The 18,930-nt window shown below is 37.5% G+C and overlaps 3 protein-coding genes and 1 pseudogene across 5 annotated transcripts in view; 2 read left to right on the top strand and 2 right to left on the bottom strand.

Moving 5' to 3' along the window:
• Nucleotides 1-18,930, top strand: part of LOC149051612 (uncharacterized) — a 418,635-nt pseudogene that overhangs the window by 144,700 nt on the left and 255,005 nt on the right. The window lies entirely within an intron of this gene.
• On the bottom strand, nucleotides 356-5,260 carry LOC149051630 (adhesion G protein-coupled receptor D1-like). Of its 2 annotated transcripts, XM_089185865.1 has the most exons (6): nucleotides 4,712-5,260; nucleotides 2,719-4,286; nucleotides 2,418-2,500; nucleotides 1,978-2,098; nucleotides 1,474-1,515; nucleotides 356-1,383 (listed from the first exon to the last, which is right to left on the bottom strand). In XM_089185865.1, the coding sequence occupies exons 2-6, from the start codon at nucleotides 2,776-2,778 to the stop codon at nucleotides 1,246-1,248; spliced, it is 444 nt and encodes a 147-aa protein (XP_089041991.1). In that variant the 5' UTR covers nucleotides 2,779-4,286; nucleotides 4,712-5,260; the 3' UTR covers nucleotides 356-1,245. The 2 variants fall into 2 exon arrangements, with proteins under 2 accessions (XP_089041991.1, XP_089042000.1); XM_089185874.1 differs by having other exon boundaries at nucleotides 2,719-5,260.
• LOC149051631 (uncharacterized) lies at nucleotides 5,304-8,877 on the bottom strand. The gene is made up of 7 exons (XM_089185597.1): nucleotides 8,711-8,877; nucleotides 8,236-8,289; nucleotides 6,965-7,957; nucleotides 6,486-6,590; nucleotides 5,974-6,061; nucleotides 5,798-5,888; nucleotides 5,304-5,355 (listed from the first exon to the last, which is right to left on the bottom strand). The coding sequence occupies exons 3-7, from the start codon at nucleotides 7,167-7,169 to the stop codon at nucleotides 5,323-5,325; spliced, it is 522 nt and encodes a 173-aa protein (XP_089041723.1). The 5' UTR covers nucleotides 7,170-7,957; nucleotides 8,236-8,289; nucleotides 8,711-8,877; the 3' UTR covers nucleotides 5,304-5,322.
• On the top strand, nucleotides 16,131-18,155 carry LOC149051632 (uncharacterized). Its single transcript, XM_089184112.1, has one exon. The coding sequence runs from the start codon at nucleotides 16,178-16,180 to the stop codon at nucleotides 18,116-18,118; it is 1,941 nt and encodes a 646-aa protein (XP_089040238.1). The 5' UTR covers nucleotides 16,131-16,177; the 3' UTR covers nucleotides 18,119-18,155.

Here is an 18,930-nt window from a genome sequence, read left to right on the forward strand (position 1 = left end):
ACTGCAAACAAGAATAACTAGTATTTCAATGCGTCTTTATTTATTTCTTAAGAGCTCTTGGTCTCAAGGCCGAAAAGGAAAACATTACTACTACCACACCAGGTCTGTTCGCATGCAAGAAGATCTCCTTTCAGTATCATTTCTATGGCGGAAAGCAAGTAAAAGTCTTTGCCTCCGTTGGCCATACAAAGAAGAGCCATGTCCTCGTAATGGTGGCGCGATCTGGGTTGACGATGTCATTGAAAGTGGATTCACAGCATGCGTTGAAGACAGCTCGAACGGTACTAAGGAAGTGAACTGGATTGCTGTTCGGACCGCACCGTCGGGATCGCAAATAAGCACCAAATTGCTGAGCTCTTGGACAACTGGGACGGAGTGTGAGAGGATGGATTTCCAACAGGTAGAGTTGTGTTAATCAACGATTGATTAAACAAGCGTGCTTTCGAAAACAAAGGCACTTGACCTTCCATTAAACTCGCAGTATGCAATGTTATTAAATATATTAACTCAATTTACAATTTCTTATCTTTAATATCATTATTTTTATCGTAATTATGATTATTATTACCGCTTGTCGTGATGTTTCCTGCAAATATTTAGATATGGTTTGATTTATTTCCCTTTGAACTTCTCGCCCTTAAGTCTGTCGGCAAGGCCTTAAAAATGTGTAACGGATCCTCTGGTGTTTCAGCGTTGTATTTTCATATTGTGGGCTCACCCAAATCTTATAGTGGCACAAAGAAACCAACATCCTACACACCCATCCATCACCTCCTTACCCTGACGAGAAACGATGATCGGTTCCTGGTTCTTGTATGTTTGTCTTTATGTTCCTTTCATTAGTAAAGTTTTCACTAAATAGTTAATCGTTATATACCGCCAAATTTATTTGTGTACCTAATAAATATTAGTTGCACCAAAATTGATTTATACGGTTCAGGCCTGATTACCGGTTAAATGATCAATCAGTATATCATATACTCGTGTTCTCGGGCAACTTGATTCTAAGACAAATAATTTTTCCATAGAATAACAATGATGCCAGAAATGTTTCGTTAAATATCATTAATCAAGCTAAGTCTGTGATTTAGAAAATTACTTAACAGCTGGACGAAGAAAAAAGCATAAATACAAATTGAATTAATTTGAATCAGCTACAGTCTAAGCAACATAAGTGAAGCTGTTTACAAATTCATATAGTATTTTCCCATTTTATAGGCAAGAGAAAAGTTCAAGGTCCACTGATTACTCTCGATCCTGCGCAGGAATCCTAGTATCATTGTGACTTTGACGGGCTTGAGAGTTTCCTCTACTGTCACCTGGCCTTTGATTAAATGCATCTGGAAGGAGTTTTTGGACTCTTCTTTTGAAACGCCCCCTTATCTAGATACGAATAAGGTCAAATTAGGGGCACTTATTATTTGTAACCAGTTTTCTTGATATGAATTACAGAGACTCAAAATTTATATTTACCTCACTATTTCCCAAGCAGTGAAAGAAGAAAATGAATAATCCCTTTAAAGAAATAAAATATGACTTTATTGGTTGATAAATAAACAAATAGGCAAATATATGCAGAAAACAAGTAGCTTTACCCTTTTTGTCTGCTTTGTTTTTTTTTTCTGTCGTGAATGTAGGGCTGTGTTTTCTAGAACAACTCCGCTGGAGATCTCCTTTCCTTATCATCTATGATCGATTACTTATTTGAGGCTTATTTTTCCGAAAACAACTCTATCCGTCAGAAGTAATCGATTCATGGTGACTTAGGCAGAGCTTTGGAGATAAAAATGCAATTTCAAAAGGAAGGTTTAAATGGTCTTGAGTCGGCTTTTATTCGGAGAGTCACGGGTCTGGCGTCTAAAAGAAAATCTGAATTATCTTTCGATATGGAGACGCTTTTCAGTATTTCTGACACGCATCACGCCGTAAGTACGCCCTTATTTCTACCCATGAGCAAACGGTTGTTGATGACTTTACCTGAGTGGAATTAAGGATTACAAAAATGTAGGAGAAGGCGATGTGTAACGGCGCAAGGAAGCCAATCAGCCACGTAACACCCAACAATGGAGCTAACACCACGCATGCACGGATACCAAGCCTGGAAGATGAATATTCGCCATGAAAACACGAGCTTTTTATCTGAATTCTGGATCTTTTTCCCCTCCAGTAGAAGTAAAGAAAGATTGAAAACTCTTGGCTTAAATTAAACGCAATGAATAGCCAAGATATAACGTTTGGAGTGACATACCAACAAGTTGGAAGGTCCTTCATCGAAAACAAACTATCCTTTATGTGCCAGGGCGTCTTTTAAAGCACGTCCTTTTGAAGTCTAAGCTTTCCACCAAAAACAAAGAAACAAACAAAAATATTGACATTATGTACCCCATTTAGGGGAGAAGCAATTCTTATCATCCCACCTGATCTGCTCAGTCTGGCTATCTTTCACCTGTTGGATTGTTGTCACTTCCTTGATAACTCGCACGAGGATCATCACGTTAATCTTCAGGTATTAAAAAGGAAAACAAAAGAAGAGAGAGAACATGAAAAGACAAAAATGAAATATAACACAAGCTTCTGTTGAAAGTTTTTCTAGATGACTTTCAAAGGCTCATCACGAGAATAGAAACGATTGAAAAAACGTTTTCTAATCAACGTTGAAATAAATATGTTTAGATGACTAAACTCCTATCTGTAAAACTTCAATATGTTGCCACTTACAATTGCGATCAATCCAACAAAGGAAACAAATATCCAAATGATATTGTTAGAGGAAGACATCCAGCAGCTTAGAAAAATAAAAGGCACAGGGGAACAAACTTTTAATTTTTAGACTTTAAGAGCAGCATTTAAGTGGGTTTCGTGGCAGAAGGTCAAATCAAAACCCATTCTTAATGCAGTATGTTGCCTTTTTATTACTTTTCAAAATTACGAAGAGACGTCATGTTGTAAAGTAGCTTATAAATTCTTACTCTCCTATAATAATACATAGAGAAATCCCCAGTCTGAAAGAAGGGGGTGCCTTGTGGGTAACAAGTCCTTGCACTCCCTGGAGTCCTGGTTTAAAAAATTTAGGAGTCAGGGAAAGGGGAAGGTGACACGAGGGCACCAAAGTCCTTCCCCCGTCCGCCGTTTTTTTTTTTTTTTTTTTTCTTTTTTCTGTCCAGGTTCATGCTTTCAGGCTTCCACCATTTTGTATACAGTCTATAAAATAAACAAACTTTCAAACTTACCTTTCATCATTAACAAAAGTTTCGATTCCATCATTTCCTGTAGCGATACCCAGACATACAACAACTATGATTGCAGGCAGTCCTAAAGAAAGTAATAACGAAAATAGGTTATAACGCGATTATGTAAATTTCCAATCTGTATTTTATGTTGTTAGTCATGAAACCTTTTGATTGTGAATATGAAATTACTAATAAACCGTGAATTACAAAAGCTGAGTGATTTCAGTCAACTACATCTGCAAGCATGTTTAGGTCTAGTGAGCACCAGAAATATTTTAAGATTGACTAAGGTACACCTCAAGACGATCCAACGGTTTTCAAAAACTGCGCATGTTCATTTGACGAATTAAAAAATGAAGCCATTTTAAGAAAGTTTATTCGTATCGGTTTAAGCCAATCACAATCAAGATATTTTGTCGAGTACATTTTTTAAGACCTATCCCGTTTTTTAACATATTCCTCACCCCAACAAAAGCCATGATAGCGATACATTTTGTCGGTAATGTTGTAAACCTTTACAACAAATAAATAGATATAAATCCCCTCGACAAGCATCCAGCAAAAACCGGCCATCAGGAAATACTGCATAAGAGCTGCCACAGCTACACAGGCAGCCTGCAAGGAAAAGGTTATCCGTAAAAATGTAATAATTCGCCTGTCAAATAGTATTTGTCAAAACAGTAATCCAAAAAACAGAAAGAAACAAAACCAAACAAAACAGAACGAAAATTGTAAGAAAACAGACAAAAATTGCAACATATAAAGAGAATATGCCAACAAAAAAAAGAGCAAAAATATCCAAGCAAAAAGAATCATTCTATGGATCAGTCAGTATTTAAATCAATAAGAAGCTAGATCTATTAAAAAAACAAGCAAACAAACAAATAAACTAACAAATCAGAAGAACAGCAGCATCAACTAAGCAACACGAAAATAGGAGTTCAAAGAGTCACATGGTTTCCCGTGGAGTCAATTCCAGCGAAAAAGATTATATGTCCTGCTCCAATGCAGTAAGTCAGACTAACCCGTATGTGACACAAAGCTGAATTTCTGTCTCTGCAAACAAGCCAATAAATAGTAACGAAATGAAATTCATTTAGCAGTCAGAAAAAAAAAACAAAGCTAAGGTCAATGAATGGCAAAGGAAACCATCTAAAAGATAATTGTAAATCATCCACCAAATGGAGGAATAAATACGCTGACATAATACATGTTTACATTAATTGATTAGTGAATAACGAATGGATAAAAGAATAGTGACTTAAAAGTTTCCATTTTACGGTCACGTTCATTTGAAGCAATTTCCACTCCTTGGCGAAATATCATTTTTAAAGAAAGATCATCTCAGAACGTTTGATTTCTTTTCCAGGTATGAGCAGTCCGTTTTGACATCGATGTAGAACTGATCTAATTCCATTCTTCTAAATATAGTTAATCTCCTACAATTCAGTAATATAGCAGTGTTAGTCAAATGTACTAACGTAAGCTGAAGATAGCTGATAACCGTGAGTATAACTCCAGTGAGAGATAAGGCCATCCCTACTCGAGTGAGGAGTGTCAGAATTTTGTCATGCTCATCTGACGAACGAGTTTTATCCTGATTGAAAAACTGTAAACGTCATAATTATTTTATTTGTATTAAAGGAAATGTACATTTTAATGAACATAAATGAATGCGATACTTTTCATGCCTCTCTGTACCTTTTCAGATCTATATGACATTATTTTGTAGTAAAAAATAATATCCACCTTCCTGTCATCAGCATCGTCGATGAAATCCATGAGTACAGCGAAGTGAGTGAGATGATTGCAAACGCATTCCGTATGGTGATCGGATATCATCTTTGTTTGACATCCTTTACTTGACCAACACCCAAAGCTTTAAAAAAGAGTGTAATAAGGAGAAAGGAGTCAAAGTAGCTAATTGGATTGGAAACGCCTTCCTCCCTCCACCTGAGTAGACTTCAATTCACTCCACTAAATGTTAAGAAATATTTCAGTTACTTTTATATTCCACTCAGATAGTTTTAGCCCGGATGAAAAACTGGAAGAATTCACGCCACAGTGGTGCTTAGTTTTCTTCAGAGAAGCTCTAGAATACACATGTTCTTTTTTTACGATTCACCTAAAGGAAAAAAAATCGAGTGATGTAATTCAAGGAGTAATATAGCGAGGCTCGGCGATGCATTACTAGTAATTGACTCGTAAGGCGTCATAGCTATAGAATGTTAACGTAACACTCAAGTAAAATAGTAACTCTTAATATGATAGTCCCTGGGACCACCCATTAATGAAATCTAACATCCATTTTGTAGTGACTTCAAGGTGACGAAATTTGAAAATTGGTGGGGAGCCTAATGGGGTGTAATGCTAATTTACTAATCAAGTATCGGGCAGTCTTCAAATCGTTAGCCAGTCATTAAATCCCAGTTTGAATTGAGGCAAAAAATGACAACATTATCACCTATATGTGGGATGCATGAACTGTTGGTATTCCCCAAGAAGCAACGCCAATTAAATTAAATTTTAAAAAATAATAACAGATAACGAAAGAGTAGCGTATATACCTGCGCGTTCTTAAAAACCAATGTGATGTTTTCTGCTAGAACGTTGAGCGGAGAGTCTATTACAGCGGACATAACTACACTGTCTAGTATCCTGAAATAAAGCAAATTGAATGATCACAAAACAGTAAATTAATTTCTTTCTATTGTTCTTCAGTTGTCAAATAAATTATACATACTTTGTTTTGTTATCTCCCTCAGTGTCAGCTGAATAGTTTGAAAAAAGCTTAGCAAGGTTGCTGTATTCGATCCCAAGTACTGTGGAGTCTGTTAAAAAGGTAAATGAGAACTGCATTGATTTCGGCCTCCAGAGATGTAATTTTTTTGAAAAATGACGATGGTCTTTAAATGCTCTGGGCACTAATGTCATTACAGACAGCTAAATCATGAAAAAGGGCAATATGCATTTTTTTTTTTTAAAGCATAAAGTTTCTTCGTAATGAAGCCTAAAAAAGAGAAGCAAAAACAACAAAAAGAAAAAGAAAAAGAAAGAGACTTGTGAAATTTTAAAACAGAAACCGATTTGGTCCAAGATGAAGGGAAAAGCTCACTGCAGTAAATGCACACTGCATGTGTATTACATATTTGGTAATGCACGTCGGAATGAAATCATTTCCACAGAAGAGTTGGCCAAAAAGTTATGGGCAATCGTCTGGTAAGAAACTGACTCAAAACAAAGAAGGCTTTTTACTTCGATCCAGATTAGCTGACGGAACCTTAATAAAGTTCCCGCGATTACTTCCATGGAACAGAAAGTCATCCCCTCTCTGTAGGACATTGCGTCTAACTCGAAAGTCTATATTGATAAAAAAAAAAACAACAAAAAAAAAAAAAAAAATGGTACAGCTTCGACGTATATTTTCACTTGTCTACAAAGTACGACTGCATAGAGGTGATGAGCATAATTAGGCAATGACCCACATGACTAGAGTGTGTTCAGTTGCATAACCTCCAACCAATGATTTCGCATGCAATTATTTCTCTTGAGAATTGAAAGCCACAGTTAATGCTTCTGATCCAGCACAGGGAAAAATAATTTTTTCTTCAGTTTTAGCTAATGTAAACGATAGTGGTACTGGCTCTTAATGTACACGTAATGCTTTCCCGAACTCACAAATGAAAAATTTCTTCTCCAAAAAGAAAAGAGAGGAAAGACTATTTTGCACTTACTCAGATCTTTATCGACATCAATAAGTTCGGGACTTGTAACGCCCAGCCGCTTTCTGGCAAAGCTTACTATAAAGCTTTCAAAACGGAACGAAGCAAAAACAGTATCCTCCACTTTTTTATCCTCTGATGACTTGTCTCTCTGTAGTGAATACTCGGACCATATACTTTGGATTGAAGTTCTGAACTGCTGTTTTGCAATCTTCATGTAAAGAGATACAGTTAGCAGATTTCAGGAGTTTTAACAAGTAACTAGGCTATTCTTTTGCTAAACGATATTTCAGGTTAACTTGAGTATACATCGTGGCCTTTAGCTCTCGTCGCACTTAACACAAACAAAGTATGAGAGAAACGGCTGGTGAGCAAGCATTCAAACAGTCAAACACTAAATACAGCGAACTTGCAAGTTGCAAGCCTACCATGAGGAACAAAACTAAGTAAGTTTGAAACCAGCCAATCAAGCCGCAAAAACAAAAACACAAAACAAAACAACAACAACAACAAAAAAAAGCCAATCAACTCATTAACTGATCACTAAGCGATCAATAAAAAGTAAACTGAAACATAAGCTAAAAAAAATAATGTTAGGTGAGATGAACATTGAAACTGCTGCTACACCATCATCTCCTGTGCGTCGAAGGTGTTTTCGGTGTTTTTAGAGCCTCCATTCTGTAGTAAAACAAAACAACAACAACAACAACAAAAAACCAATCAATCAATTAACTTATCACTAACCGATCAATAAAAAGTAAACTAAAATACATGCTAGGTAAACATAACGTAAGGTGAGATACACATTGTGAACATTTTAAACATTGCAACAAGGAACTTATTAACTCATCACTAACCGATCAATGAAAAGTAAACTAAACTAAAATACAAGCTAACAAACAGAATGCAAGGTGAGATAAACATTGAAACTGCTGCTATACCATCATCTACCTGTGAGTCTTCGGTGTTTTCGGGACCAATGACATCACTGTTAATGCCTCTATTCTGTAGCAAAACAAAACAAAACAAAACAAGGAAAAAAACCAATCAACCAATTAACTTATCACTAACCGATCAATAAAAAGAAAACTAAAATAAATGCTAGGTAAACATAACGTAAGGTGAGATATACGTTGTGAACATTGTAACAATGAACTAATTAACTCATCACTAACCGATCAATGAAAAGTAAACTAAACTAAAATACAAGCTAAGAAACAGAATGTAAGGTGAGATAAACATTGAGATAAACATGAGATAAACAATGCTACACCACCATCTACCTGTGAGTCTTCGGTGTTTTCGGGATGAGTGACATCACTGTTATTGTTTCCACCCTTTAGCAAAAAAGCAAATAAACAACAACAACAACAACAATCAACTAATAATTAACTTATCACTAGCTGATCAATCAAGAGTAAACTAAAATAAAAGCTAAATAAACAGAACATGAGTTGAGATACACATTGTAAACTTTTAAACATTACAGCAATTAATTAATTAACTTATCACTAACCAATCAGTCACAAGTAAACTAAATTAAAATACAAATAGATAAACAGAATGTAAGGTGAGATAAACATTGGAACTGCTGCTACACCATCATCTACCTGTAAGTCCTTTAGCGAAAACATAATGATTTGAACTGGAGTGGTTACGTGTTGTGAAGCCCTTAATTAACTTTCTATGCCACCACAACCTTGTAAAACTTAATTGAAACCCAGAATCTTATAGAAAACAATCGATCCAACAGCTTACCTTAGTATTATGGGTTGGATGAGTTGTAGGGAGTGTTGCTCCAGTTGCTTATGAAAAAGTCAAGGGGATAAAAAGCTGCAAATCAAAATTGTATCATACGAAAGGACTAACGGAAGGTGATACTTGTATTTTTATTAGGAATTTTTAATAGGGGTTGACCACTTCTACTCAATTGCAAATTACATTCTTTTGTTGTAGAATTTTGAGCAGCTTATAGAAACTGGGCGGAAGCAAAACTTAGCGCCTTCCATAAGATAGGTTGCAGTATTCCTGACTTCTTTTGACTGATAAGGTGTTGCAAATAGCTGATCGCATGATGCGCTAATCTTAAAGTTTCTGCAAATTACAGTTATCAATTTGCATTTGATATGCTCGCCATCTTGGCTCGAATGGAATCATAAATTGCCTAGTCTCGCATATTTAAATCGCAAGTTAAATTACAATTGCAGTTTCTCGCCATTCTAATATCTTTCGCCAGTTCTTTTTTTATTTATTTTATTTTATTTATCTATTTACTTTTTTACCTCGATTTTCTTACCAGGCGCAACTCGTGTATTTATTCCAAACATCTGGTTGGTGCAGTTCAAGGAGCTGTCTTACATTGTATTAGCATTCTAAAAATAAAGCGAATGAACTTAGATCGACCGCCTCTGAAATTTTCATCGAGTAATTTTTCAATTTTCCTCTAATACATGTAATTCCGTGTTTCAAAGCGATTTCCTGGCCTCAAGAACTTCATTATCAGAAGACAAGAGTATATGCTGTCAAGAAATGAATTTAATTGGTGATCGACTCGATCTGGAATCGAGGATAAATGATTCTTCTCAAATAAAATCTTTGTTTCTAAAGTGACAATATTTTAGTTTTTACTAAAAACCCGCGCAGAGCCCGCGACGGATTTATTTCACATTGCTAATTGAGTGATGTAAATTATCATTGAAACTGTAGGGACCAGGCTTCGGCGTATTACTGAGCACAGATCATTTGGACCCGTGTGTTTACCAGCCAATGCTTTCAAAACAGCCCTTGTTAGCATGCACCAAGAGAGAAATGAGAGACTTGAAGATTATCCTTCAAATGAGTGGGCAACGACAGAATAAAAATCAAAACTCAAAGTCAACTAAGGGTCAACTTCACAGTAGTAAATAGACCTGTATAGTTTGTATGCTTTGTTTTTCTAATGGAGGTCACTAGACCAAGAAAATTCACTCTTTTACTTTTGTAAATTATGAGTAAATATGGAAGTGAACAAGGCAAAATTGAATGTACGAGCACTCAAAAGAATTACCACACAATCTACTTTGGGAAAATAAATATAAGAATATATAAATATATATAAGAAAAAATAAATATAAGAATATAAAATATAAGAAAAAATAAATATAAGAATATATATATATATATATATATATATATATATATATATATATATATATAATTTGCACTATCGAGAATGTGCTTCCGTTTTCAACGCTTTATTCAAGACCCGACGCGTTTCGGCATTTGCCTTCCTCAGGGGCCTTAACATGCAATTGTTACAGAGTCGTAATTGGTTAATTGTGTGACGTAGTACAGTGCATGTTGCTTAATTAAATGCTGAGTCAAATCTCTCGTAAACAATTAGTGTTTCTAATTGGTTAACAGTTTTAAAACCTTTTTAACGTATGTTATAAACAATTTATGTACCTAAAACTTTATAAAGGTTTTCGCGTAAAAGCTTTATCCAGTTCTTTTGTTTAGTCCATATGGCTGAAAGGAGTTTAATGTTCTTTGCCAAAAAATCTCTCTTTCTCTAAGGACTTCTTTCTTTTTGTCAGTCTCTAAATGATCTTTTCGGATTTGCTCTATAATGGTTATGGTAACATTATTGTTGAAGTCGTGAGTTCGTTTGTTATGTAAAAAGTGTTCCGTGAGTTCGCAGCTACTCACTCCCTTTTTAATATGGTTTCTGTGATTGTTTAACCGTAGGTTATATATATATATATATATAAACAACGCCTCGTGTTACATGAAGAGCGTTAGGAAGTCTCCCGTTGTCGAACAATGTTAGCTTATGATATCGATCTTATTAAAAATAGCGCCTCAGCGCTTGGCGAAGAAGAATTTGTTTGTTTTAACTGCATTTCTCTGGGTTCCGTTCCGAATCGAACAAAACGACAATTATTTTCGAATTCCTGTCGAAAAATTCTTTCAACAGAAATAAAATTTTCAAGACCATATTTTCCCTTTAAAGAGCTCTTAAGAGAGCTTTAAAGAGCTCCGTCAAAAGACAAAAAGCGAAATTGAAAGTACCACATGCAGCCAAAAGCCTCCTTAACACATCGAGTTTTTTAATAGCTTACATATTTAAAGGTCACCATACTACTTTTTAATACTCACCAACCACTAGTGCAAGAAAAACCATTCTCCAGACCAATTTAGCTAGAGTTTTCTTTGGAACTTTTAGATATGAATTCGGCATTTTTAGGATCACCGTCTCGTGAAACAATGACGAAGGTATTGGTGTGTGTTCAGTGACGTTGGGCAGACGTTAGACACATAGATACGTTAGATCTTGAGCGATCAAGGAAATAAGCATAGACCAAACTAGGGGTGAGTTTCTAAACTCATTATTCCTTGAGTTTGGTGGCAATAAATTGACCAGCTGGGTCCTTATTTTCTTTATAAATTCAGACAATATTAATACTAAGACATGACTAGAATTATATCTCAGATACGAAGTGTCACGGAAATCGCTAGGAAGTGGCAGGTGGCTGTGAATTAAAAACTTCTCAAAGCGGACGTTTTTTTTTAATTTTTAATTTTTTTTTATTATTATTATTGTGTTCGTTATAGAGGAACCGAAATTTTCCTCATCCTAATTAATTTTTTACACTTTACTTCCCCCCTAACACCAACAAAATAGTTTTCAAACTTGCTTTGAAATAGCAGATGACAAGACAATGAATCGCAGTACTGCTTTTTCGCGGTATTTTTTTAAATTCTAATTCACCCATACGTTGGGCACACACTGACGTATTTGTGTAAATGATATGGCAACTGCGAGATGTGCAATGAATGATCATTAAAACAAAACAAAGAGTGTTCAACTCAATAGGTGTCTTTATTGAAAACTGGGCCGAATTTCCTAGTTTGCATGACGAACTAAAACGAGATTGAGAAAGCTTTATCTGTTTAAAGAGGAAATTTTCAAATGAATAATTAATCATGTCTACCAAGGGAAATTTTCGTGTTAAGCCTCCATCTCATCACAATATTTTCCTTTTTTTGGCAACACAAATAAAGGCCCAAAAAACTGTTTTTACTTCGACAATTTGAAACAAATACACCTTTAAGAATTTTAACTCCTCCGCTATTTAAGTAGCATTTTACGAATACAGACTTTCTTAAGAGACTAAAAATTAGCTAAGCTGACAGCGGATAGCAATTGAAGGGTTTTAAACAAGGATTTTAAACATTACTCTACTGGTATCAAAGGAAAATATAACATTTCATTTTAATGCCGACAAAACGAGAATTATTAGTTCAAGGATACAGAGGAAAACGAGAAAACGAAAAATTAAGACGGACTCAAGGATGTGATAGTCATTGCTACTTCTTTTACTAGCGTCATCAAACGTCTGAAAGGCCTTCAATCATAAACCTACTGATGGAAAATTCTGGCATATTTCAGCATTGCAATAAGGCGCCTTGGCCTCATACTTCCAAAGAAAACTTCATAATTTCCACTTGACGTGCGGCGCTTATCAAATTTACATAAAATAACGGTTAAATAAGTCATTTTGTACAAAAAAATTGAAATACAACCCACTTCAATCATACGGAGAAGTGTTTCTGTCATCCTTGTGTGTAATTATTAAAGTAGATGTATCCGAACCATGCTTGCGGTGCATAAATATAGTCTTAAAAAGCCAAATATTCCTCTATTGGATGTATTACCATTATCGTTATCATTTTAATGAAAAAAAAAATATATATATATATATATATATCTATATATTTATATAAATGTGGGGGTAGAGTCTACCTTGGCATAAAGTGCTCAATACTGTGGTAGCAGAGCTAAGTATACATAAGTTAAAGAATTAAGAGGACGCATCGATTCTATGACTCTGATTTTCGCGCCTCAGCGCTCGTCATACAGATCTTTCTCGTCATACTTGTTTTAAATAAACGATAGTTTCAGATATGGAAGATATTTATAAGCCTTATCAGCTCAGTAGTACGCGGGCAAACACAGTGTGAGCTTGTTGTGGGATTGTATGAATTTCATTTTGAGAGGGAGTTGGTGTTTTTAGGCTTTCTTTAACGTCAACCGTGTGGACATTCACAATGCTTCCCACGAAATACCACGGAAGGAATAGAATGATACTTTTTACCTACCTAATTTAGTTTCTAATCGTCATTAATTTATTTTTAGTGTATTGCACAGCATAATTTTTAAGTAGGTACCAATTTTTATGAGTAAAGTTGAAACACAGATTAACCAACCACATACCAAAATGACTTTCACCGTCACGAAAGACCTACGCGTTTGTTATCAACATTTCGAACCACATTCACGACCTTAGGTCCGAAATGCTTCGAACATCCCCGAAGTACAAGTTGGAGGAGGATGGTATCCCAAAAATCCCTGGCTATCACCTGAGAAGCATCGCCGTGAACAAGCGAAAAACGAGGTTCTATTAAGCAAACATTCGATTAACCTTACTGTCAGCTATCGGGGACTCAAATTTGCAAATGAAATATATAAATTCTCCATAAACTTTCACTATGTTGCGGGAATATTTGTATTTTGTGTGTTTCAAAATGGATCTGCATGTGAATAAATATGGATCTGCAATGCCTTTTTGCCAGTTTTTTCTTTCTGAATGCCCTTGGACAACTTCAAATAACAAGAAGCGAACGAAAATAACTACCAAAACTTTTTCTCATTCCTCTAAACCTTCCTTGAAGTAAAGTGACGATTACGTTTCAGTTCCTCATTAAGAGTTATGCCCCTACTCATTCAATTTCAGAATCTTCATAAAAAACCCACAAGTCCTCTTTGGCTCTTACGAGCTAGTTTTTATCCATAGCTTGGGGGTAGAGGGCTGGAATTTTGGGTGGTAACATGGTTTTCAGGAGGACCAGTCGTCATCGGCAACACCAACAGACTACTCCTATTGAGTAAATGGCTTTTGAGCCCTGCGGGACTGTTCCGACATTTCACTCAATAATTTCGCTGTTTACCTCTGGATATTTTTTCTTTTTGATTCAGTGCATGGAATTCGCACTTTTCTGGCAAAAGGTCGACAAGTGCACCCTGGTTTAGGGAGTGGAGCACTTGTATTGAAGTTTTTCCCGTTCAGATAAGCCGTTTATGGTTGGTTACTTGTCATATCCTTACGCAAAAGTAGGTGGATAAATGAGTCGTAATTTGATTATCATAATTGGTGCAAACTTATCTTTCTCTGAGAATTGCCACAAGTTAGCACTGTTGTTGCTTTTGTTGATATTTTAACATGTAAAATTAAAACCACGAGAATAACAAACGTAAAGAGGGTTGATTGTTCATTTGTTAACAACAAAAGGCTTAAATCGAGATTATTTGAAATTTCTTTCTGTTATTCCGCGAAAAGATTCGATCGAGGCATTACACGCTCCTCATTAAAATGTTATTAATCATGTATTTTTAAATGAGGAAGTAAATAAAGTTTTTTTTTTTGACATGTGACAAATTGAGAAAGCTTTTTGAATGGATTAAGTTGCAAGTCCGATGCTCAACTCTCAAGCTATCGTGCGTGTTTCAGGAGGAACGGACTTATCAGAGTGGAGACTCATAGAGTTAATGAGGAGATATTTCTCAACCGCCACTCCCAAGGGAAAAATTCTCAAGCAATTACACAGGTAAAAGAGAGACTGCCAAGAGAAAAAACTATTCATAGTTTTTTTGTTTGTTTGTTTGTTTTCTTTTTTTTAAACCCTTGCCTCTATCGAGAGTAATAATATCTTGATTACCATTGATATGCATAACGTGTTTTCCTTTTGGTGAGGGCCGTACAATTTGTGGTGGCTTATGATAGTTTCATTGCTCTGTAAACTGATGTCTTGGATGTAGACCTTCTAAACACAACTATATCTGATTTGCATTTCTCAAGCCGTTTGTCATTTTTTTTGTGAATATTTAATTATCTTAGCGCAACGCGGCAAAAATAGATCAGGTGACTAATTATTTAAAAACCTAGAAGTTCGTTACGCAACTTACATTTCAAAAGTGTCACCACAGATCGCACTTCGAAGCTTACTAGCCGCATATGGAACACAAATTGTAAGTATAATATTTTTCCCGTCGCTTCAACCGAAATCGACATGTGTAATAACCTTCTTTGTCATATTAATTTAATTTTTCAGTTGACTATATTACTACAAGTGCAAATAAATTCCATGTACGGTCATGTACGCAAAAATCAGTTAGTGGTGAAATCTTCAACGTAAAGTAGCCCTTCAATCACAGGAGCGAATCAGTCAAAATTTGTTGCAGAAGATTACGCCGAGTTACTAACTACCGCCAAGCTTCGCATTTAAATTCCGCTCACAATGCCGCCGAAGGTAGACGTGAAAACTCTCGCGGGAAAACTGGACAATGCCGTCAAACTCTTGTACGAATTAATGGAAGAATTCGAAACAATTTTCTCCGTAAAACCGAAACTAAAAACACTTGAAGCAGCATTCAGTTTAGTAGAAACCAAGTACAGGCTGGTCAAGAAACAGCAGGAAACAATTCTGGATAGACTGGTCGACGAAGGCACTGGCCCAGAAGACGAACTCGTGTTAGCAACAAAGAAAGCTGGAGACAAAACCAAAGCTGATTTCCTTCAAATCACTTTAAAGTTTGCTGCATATCAAAAGGAACAAAACTCCTCAGAAAATTCTAATAATGCGACAACTCTGGAAGCGCTAACATTATCAATGTCGTCCATGACGTCGGCGGTGCAGAAAATGGCCGATAACATCGCATCAAAACCGTCAAACTCAAGTTTACAACGATTACCTGTACCAGTATGGGACGGAACTCGCAGAACCTATGCCACGTGGAAAAAGGAGTTCAGCCATTGGATGAAGAAATACGGTCAGGATAAAGATGAACAATTGCAACGTTTTCGAAATGCAATGCCAAAAGGATCGTTCTGGACCGACCAAGTAAAAACTTGTAAAACCATTGACAGCGCGTGGATCATTTTGGATACAGAGTTCGCAGACAGACGAAAATTAATGGACGAACTGCACACCGAGATTAATAATCTTAAAGCAGTCAAACGAGATTCTAAGTCCCTAATGCATTTCGCTACGACAATAGCCTGTTATGTAAGTGACATGGAAGATGATATTGGGTTTCCTGTGCTGGAGTCAGTTGAAGCGCCGTTCCTCATATCCCAGCTTCTGTCCAAACTCGATCCAAGTGACAATTCAGATTTTGGTAGAGAAATGAAAAGAGAAGGAAAAGAAGAAACCGTGAGCAATCTAATCACCTGGTTACATCAAGAAGCGAGTATTCGTTCCCGAGGGAAAGCGAACACCAACACAGTGGAAAGAAACGAAATTCGCCGAGACAAAAGTCCCAAAAAGACAGAAAATAACGCCGCTAACAGCGAGGATTCTGACGATGAAACATGTCCTCTTGGCTGTAAGACCAAACATCACCTGGCTGCATGTCCTAAGTTTCAGATTCTAACAGTCAATCAAAGGTGGGAGGTTGTAAAGCAACATTGGCGATGTCGCAAGTGTCTGAGAGCGCATCACACAAACGATTGCAAGAAACCAGACGGCTCAACCTGCGACAAATGCAGAAAAAACCATCACCGGTGCCTACATAATGAGAAGACTGGAGAAACTAACACAAGTTTGAATCCCAAAGCACCACCGTTTCAAAGTCAGTTCCAAGGGCCCACACCCACATCGAATGGTAACATCCAGGGGAATGCTGTGTACCAGAAAAGCAAGTTGAAACCTGTTACTGGACTTTGCCTTGTGCAAAAAGTTAAAGTCATGGACAAAAATGAAAACTTTGTCGAAGTTCTCGCCATGTTGGACTCCGGGTCTAACACAAGCCTACTCTCCAAAAGTGCAGCTGGTCGACTTGGCTTAAATGGAGCAGCAACACGTCTCACTATGAATCTGGCCGGTGGAAAGAAGAAAAGCGAACCTTCTGAGATAATCGATATCACGGTTGCCTCGCCCTCTGACGAAGATATTACGAAGACCCATCAAGTGTATACCGTAACTAGACCTTGCAGTAGTGCCAAAACAATTTCTAAGGAGTCAGTGAGACAATACAGCCATTTGAAGAACGTTTCCGATAAAATACATCTCTCGGGTGGTGCCATAGATCTCCTTATTGGCACAGACTTCGTAGAGGCCTTCATTGATATTCACACAGTGTCCAGAGAACCTGGAGAGCCCATCGGGAAAAGAAACTGTTTTGGATGGTACGTTCTGGGACAGTTCGAGTCAAGCGGCTCCACTCTATCTGAAATTCAGTCAATAGAAGTAGGGACAGTGAGTGTCGAGGAAGATATCAAAAAACTTCTGCACCAAGACCTCCTTGGAGTCAAACCAACCAAACTCTGTACTTGCACTGAAAACGTGTTACGTGAGAGCAAGTTCGTGAAGTCCCTCGCAGCTTCAACTACCTTGGTCGACGGGAGAATACAAGTGAAGATGCCCTGGAGAGAAGGAGGGCCTCCAAAACGAAGCAACTACGACATCGCTCTGAAGAGGATGCTCTCCGCTGAAAGGGGGTTTATGAAAAAGGGTTGCTTCGAGGTCGTAAAAGAGGAAGCGCAAAAGTTGTTAGACCAGGCTGCCGAGACCCATCTTCTGAAGTGGAGTCAATTTCACGTCAACGAAGACAGCTTGGATAAGAAACTGGTAGCAAAGAAGGATGAAGATAGCCTTTTTCGTGCGCATGGTCGACTTGAAGATGTCAGATGTCTCCCGGAAGAGTTGAGAAAACCTATCATCTGGCCAAAAGACCACCCCTCTGTGATCTTGCTTCTGCGTGACCTCCACGAACGACGTGGGCATTGTGGCTATAAGAGTTTAATCCACGAGGCCAGAAAAAGATTCTGGATCATTGGACTCCGCAGGATGGCTAAGACCGTCACCTCAAAGTGTGTCATATGCAGAAAACTACGGAAAAGGCCTCTCAACCAGCTCATGGGACAGATTCCAAACCTAAGAGTAGCAGCTGGCTTCCCGGCATTCTCAAACACTGCTATGGACATGTTTGGGCCAGTACAGATCAAGCTCGGCCGCAAAACTCTGAAAGAGGCACAAGTGATCATCTTCGCTTGCATGACATCACGTGCGATTCATCTTGAGCTGGTCACCGATAAAACTTCAGACGCATTCTTAATGGCCTTTTGACGGTTTGCCTGCCTACGCGGACACCCAAATGTTTGCTGGTCAGACCGTGGTACAAATTTCGTGGGTGCCCAAGGCTACCTAAAGGAAATCACGCAGAACTGGGATATTCCTGGGGTAAAGAGTGTCCTCTCTGATAAATTTAGCTGCGAGCTCAGATGGGAATGGAATACACCACATGCGAGTCACCAAAACGGAGTTGTTGAAACCCTAATTAAGTCAGTCAGACAAGCATTTAACGCCACTTGCAAGAACCAAGCCTACTCCGAGGAACAATGGAGAACAATTCTGTCAGAAATCACCTACATGGTCAACGGACGACCACTGTACCCCAGTTCCGACGATATCTGGGAGGCCCCACCGATCACTCCGAACGACCTTCTTCTAGGCCACTACAATCCACCACCACAACCAGAACCAGAGGAAAGAACCAATCCGCGACAATTACTCAGGAGCGCCCAAAACAGAGTTGCTGATTTCTGGAGGAGCTGGATGAAGTATTTCGCCCCAAACTTGTTACCAAGGAACAAGTGGTTTCGCGTGCGAGATAACATCCAGATCGGTGATCTTGTATTGGAGCTGGACCCCAAACACAAAAGATGTGGATGGAAAATGGCGCGTATTGTAGGCACATATCCTGGAAACGACGGACTTGTCCGAAAAGTGAGAATCAAGACAAGAGACGGAGAGTATGACAGACCAATTCACAAGTTATGTCTCATAGCCACTCAAGACGAACTGAATGCGGATTGCTCAAGCTAGTCGATAGTAGAAATGGACTCTAACACCATTTTCTGACACTTCTTTATTGAACA

The sequence above is a fragment of the Pocillopora damicornis genome, chromosome 1 (assembly GCF_964200805.1).
Source record: "Pocillopora damicornis chromosome 1, jaPocDami1.2, whole genome shotgun sequence".
Classification (NCBI taxonomy): domain Eukaryota; kingdom Metazoa; phylum Cnidaria; class Anthozoa; order Scleractinia; family Pocilloporidae; genus Pocillopora; species Pocillopora damicornis.

Bases quoted from the DNA above. Each gene is read 5' to 3' on its own strand.
- LOC149051630 (XM_089185865.1), bottom strand. From the start codon at position 2,778: ATGTCTTCCTCTAACAATATCATTTGGATATTTGTTTCCTTTGTTGGA. The intron at 1,516-1,977 runs GTAAAGTCATCA...ATTTCTTTAAAG, and splicing joins TAATCCTTAATTCCACTCAG to GGATTATTCATTTTCTTCTT. The intron at 1,384-1,473 runs GTAAATATAAAT...ATTCGTATCTAG, and splicing joins ACTGCTTGGGAAATAGTGAG to ATAAGGGGGCGTTTCAAAAG.
- LOC149051632 (XM_089184112.1), top strand. From the start codon at position 16,178: ATGAAAAGAGAAGGAAAAGAAGAAACCGTGAGCAATCTAATCACCTGG.
- LOC149051631 (XM_089185597.1), bottom strand. From the start codon at position 7,169: ATGAAGATTGCAAAACAGCAGTTCAGAACTTCAATCCAAAGTATATGG. The intron at 6,591-6,964 runs GTAAGTGCAAAA...TTATCAATATAG, and splicing joins TGATGTCGATAAAGATCTGA to ACTTTCGAGTTAGACGCAAT. The intron at 5,889-5,973 runs GTATGTATAATT...GCTTTATTTCAG, and splicing joins GAGGGAGATAACAAAACAAA to GATACTAGACAGTGTAGTTA.